We start from the raw sequence: 4,511 nt of genomic DNA, 5'->3' as shown, positions 1-4,511 counted from the left end.
ATGATGATGATGATGATGATGATGATGATGATGATGATGATGATGATGATGAAAGGGACCGACATATTGATGTTAAGTAATGACAATACTTTTTTTCAATTATATATTTTACTTGATAACATAATGCAATAATCCTGAAATAACAAAACATTTTGCTATAAATTGATAAATGTATTGATTTGACTGATATCCTCTAGTCTACTTCCAAAAACTGGGGCTCAGCTTGACTCAAAACAAGATTAACAAACAGGTACAAATATGGAGAGAGAAACAAATTATAATTTGAAACTATAGGTGAATTAAAAGCAATTTTAAAAGCATGTAAATAAAAACATATAGTCCAGAATCCTGTTGAGGACTTATGTCTTCCTAAGTGAACTTACATTTCTGGGAATTAGAATTGCACATCTCTGTAACATCCATATCCAGTAGAGGGTTGCTGTTGTTACTATACAGTTAGTCAGCAAGGTGCCCAATGTATAAGACCAATGTGCATCAGTTCCAATGTGCATCTCATTGGTCCCAATGCACATCAGGCACTCCAGCCTCTGTCTCATTGTGCATCTTCACAATTCAGCTACATAGCTAGGTATACATAAGGTTATATAACATACCAGGTTATAAAGGATTCAGGCAATAGTATAGTAATTCCTTCTAGAAGACTCTTCCATAGGAGCTTGTCAGTTGCCAAAAGGTTGGCTGAATATGTTTGCTTGGGAGGATCCAACCTTCCCTTCTTTGGGAAGGGATTTCTCAGCCTAGGAGCAATCAACAAAAAGACTGCTAACTGAGGCCCGATTTAGATGGGCCTTTGCGCCGCCCCTGTCATGTGCTAGGGGTTGGCTGATGATGCACCATCCATACCAGCCTCAGCACGTGACGGGGGCGTCAAAATGGCAGCACCCTATACACACAGCCACTGCCATTTTGATGTGACGGACGCATAGCGTCCGCACGTCCCGTCGCCCTTGCAACGTCATGAGTGTGCCATTTGTGCACTCGGGCGTCGCAAGCGCGACGCAAAACAACCCGCTTTTTGCAAGTTCTTTTTCTGCCGCTGGGAAGTCTCACCGTTTGGCAGCTGAGGCTTCCCACCGGCGGAAATGGAGGCAGTGGCAGACCGCCCTTTTTGGGCTGTCTGTATCCTGCCTAAGATATTGATAGCTATGAATACCAGTATTGGGGACATGTTATGTAAGTCACACATATAGGACAGAGCTTGATTTTACAAAGGATAGTTTGCTTTGTGGACAGATTTATTTATTTAGAATGTTACAAATCAAACTCTGTTAACTTCAAGAATCAGAAATTGGAATTCAAAAATACACTTACCCACAAGCATGATTCTTTGTATATCCCCTTAAAGTCTTCAGATATAGCAACAAGCATGGGGGATTTTCTTCTGAACATTTTGCATTACACACAATAATCATTGCACCTGGAAGTGTATTTTGTGTTGAGGTGTCTGTTCTGCACACAGACTGTGGTAAACAAAGGGCCTGTACAGACAGGCCAAAATAAAGCTGTTTCAGGTCACTTTGGAGGTATGTTGTTTAAATGACGCATCTTAAGAGGCCAGAAGCTACGCCAAAGTTGCACTCCAGTCATTAGGACTGGAATGTTGCTTTGGTGTAGCATCCGGCCTCTTAGGACACATGCCTCATTTAAACAGCATACCTCCAAAGTGACCCGAAGCAGCTTTATTTTGGCCTGTCTGTACGGGTCCAAAGACACCCTATCCAATTATACTCTTTTATGCATAGTGTATTCTTTGGATGTGGGGGCATCTCCAGGAAGGGATAGGATCCTGAAATAGGCACCATCTTTCTCTCCCACTACCTAATCCATGGGTGGGTTGAACAAATCCTGGAACAGGTCACATTGGACTGGTGGGGAAGCACATTTATTGCTTCAGCCTCACATGTGATCTGAGATAGAAGAGGAGTTAGAAGGAGTTGCTGGTTTCTTCTTTGTAAATGGTCTTTATTGTTGGGTCATTCTTCTGTAATGCCAGTGTTGGAATTACTATCCCAGACCACATATCTATATGATGCAATGGCAAATATGCTACAACAACAATCCTACATCAGTCTGGCGGGATGTAAAGCTCTGCCAGACATAGCTCTTCTTTCTCCCTGTCTCCCCCAATGTACAAACTATCCCTCTGTCACCAGATGCTTCCCATGTGCATGTAAAAGCCAGCATCTGGCTGTTTCTGCAGCAGGATGCATAAAGATGACATCATCCTCTCAGAGGTCCAGGAAGATGCCTTCTTTTTCGTGGTTCTGGCTGAAGAAACACAGCAAGATGATGCCTTGCCTTCCCTCCATCACTCAGTGGCTAAAGGAAGGTAGTATGGGCAGGGGATCATTGATCATGGAGGTTCTGGATGCCTCCTTTCATAACACTCATATGGTTCTATCCAGATGCAGTGAGCCAACAGGATGTAGTGGTTTGAGCACTAGACTATGACTCTGGGGATCATGGTTCAATTTCCTGCTCAGCCATGGAAATTTCCTGGGTGACCTTGGGTGAATCATACACTCTCAGCTGCAGAAAACTCCATGATAGGTTCATCTGAGAGTCGCCATATGTCAGAAATTACTGGAAGGCACACAACACACAAACACATTGACATGAATACCATATGTTACTAACAGGATTCTGACTACTTTATGTTAGCAACTCCATATCAGGATTTATGCAAGCTCACTTATGGAACCGATGATTTCTAAATGGTTTCTGGGAAGGGGTATACCAGAAAATAAAGTAAATTTTGAAAGGGGAAAAGGTTGAAGGAAGGAACTGAGATAAATTATTTCATGTTACCTGAAATTTCATATGTAATACAATAACATGTTTTCTTTGGGGGAATTGTTTGCTGCCCACCTAGGAATCTGCAGCATTCAATGCTGTAAATGCCTTGCAGTCTGTTTATGGGATAAGATACCGATATGGCCCAGCCTCCAGCACTTTGTGTAAGTTGCAACAAGCTAGTTTTTTTTTCTTCTTGGTTCTGATGCAATATGGCATGCAAAACCTAGCAATGAGAACTTTGTTCAACCTGATATGACTAGAGTCAAGATAAATGACATTATGACTGCTGATATTTTTACTATGGCCAAAATAAATGAACTATTTATCATGTTTTGCCAAAAGTGCTCCCTCAAACAATGAAAGGCTTTAATTGTTACAGATATTAAATGCCACAGAAATGGATAGAGAAGGGGATGCAAGTCTGAGGACATTTTAGCCAGGTAGAAACACCTCTCCCAGCATAAATCTTCATTGACAGCAGCTGGAATTAAATTGAAACCTCTCTGTAGCATAGTAGGATGCATCTGTCTCTTCCCTCCCCACACCTATATAGAATTTGTAGCCTTGCAAATCTTGTTTTTCTCTGGTATCTCTAGAGAGCAGAATGTTTAGCTTCTTATGATATTTTCACATACATCATTTAAAACTTATTTTCCTCCTCTTCCAGATGTGAGTTCCGGCAGTTCTATGGACTGGGCTTACAAAAATGGTATTCCATATGCGTTTGCATTTGAGCTACGTGACACAGGTCATTTTGGATTTTTACTGCCTGAGACCCTAATCAAGCCAACTTGTACAGAAACCATGCTGGCTGTCAAAAATATAACCCTGCACCTACTAAAGAAATGCCATTAGGGATGCTACAGTAAAAGGCCAAATGTGTTAAATTTTCCATTATTATTATTATTATTATTATTATTATTATTATTATTGCAAATGTTTATTACATAGGCATTTTCATGTCCATCAAATTTAGAATGTGATATGTTCTGCTAAAGGTGATGTTCATTCTACATGTTGATTTGTTGAAGAATGTGATATTTATGCTGGGCTGTATGTATTCTGGTATTATTCAAGAAAATAAATCAATGGAGTTTGTTAGTATCTTGGTTGGCAATGCCTGGTGAAATTGTGGGAGTTGTGGGGTGAGAGCAAGCAGGCAGGAACAATGCAAGATTTCCAGTGCTAAAGAAAGGCAAGGCTTCAGTGTCACAAATAAGATTTTACTTCAGCTCTTTGACTAGTAAAAACAGAATAAATTATGCAAAATAGACATGTCAATTCTAGTTTACATAATTTATACAGGCCATGGGCATCAGCTTGGCTTAAAGAGGAAAGATTCTGGGTTGTCTTAGTACAGAATATGGATTTTTAAATTTAAAAATATTCACAGCCGTATGGATTTTTAAATTTAAAAATATTCACAGCCCTTGATACATTACAAATGTGTGGAATGCAAATTAAATAATTTCTCTTTGAGGATAATAAAGCTCCTCCATTTTCCATCTCTAGAGTCAGTATCATTAGCTTTAATGGCAATAGAATAAACTACTAATTGTGCAGAAAAATTACTGGTAGGATCCATAGACAAAATTCACAGGAAGAAAGACACTGGAAACAGAGGGAAAACGTGTGTGCCCCTGCTATTGTGCATCATTATGTGTTAGCACCAAGGACAAAGGGTTTAAAGTGAA

The 4,511-nt window shown here is 39.9% G+C and overlaps 1 protein-coding gene across 1 annotated transcript in view; it reads left to right on the top strand.

The window, feature by feature from the left end:
• Nucleotides 1-4,511, top strand: part of CPA6 (carboxypeptidase A6) — a 59,753-nt gene extending 55,242 nt beyond the window's left edge. Inside the window, 2 exon segments of the mRNA XM_042461330.1 lie at nucleotides 2,894-2,978; nucleotides 3,485-4,511. Coding sequence (XP_042317264.1) covers nucleotides 2,894-2,978; nucleotides 3,485-3,672 — 273 coding nt within the window. The 3' untranslated portion in view covers nucleotides 3,673-4,511.

This window comes from Sceloporus undulatus, chromosome 4 (genome assembly GCF_019175285.1).
Source record: "Sceloporus undulatus isolate JIND9_A2432 ecotype Alabama chromosome 4, SceUnd_v1.1, whole genome shotgun sequence".
NCBI lineage: Eukaryota > Metazoa > Chordata > Lepidosauria > Squamata > Phrynosomatidae > Sceloporus > Sceloporus undulatus.
This window is presented reverse-complemented; position numbering and strand designations above follow the sequence as displayed.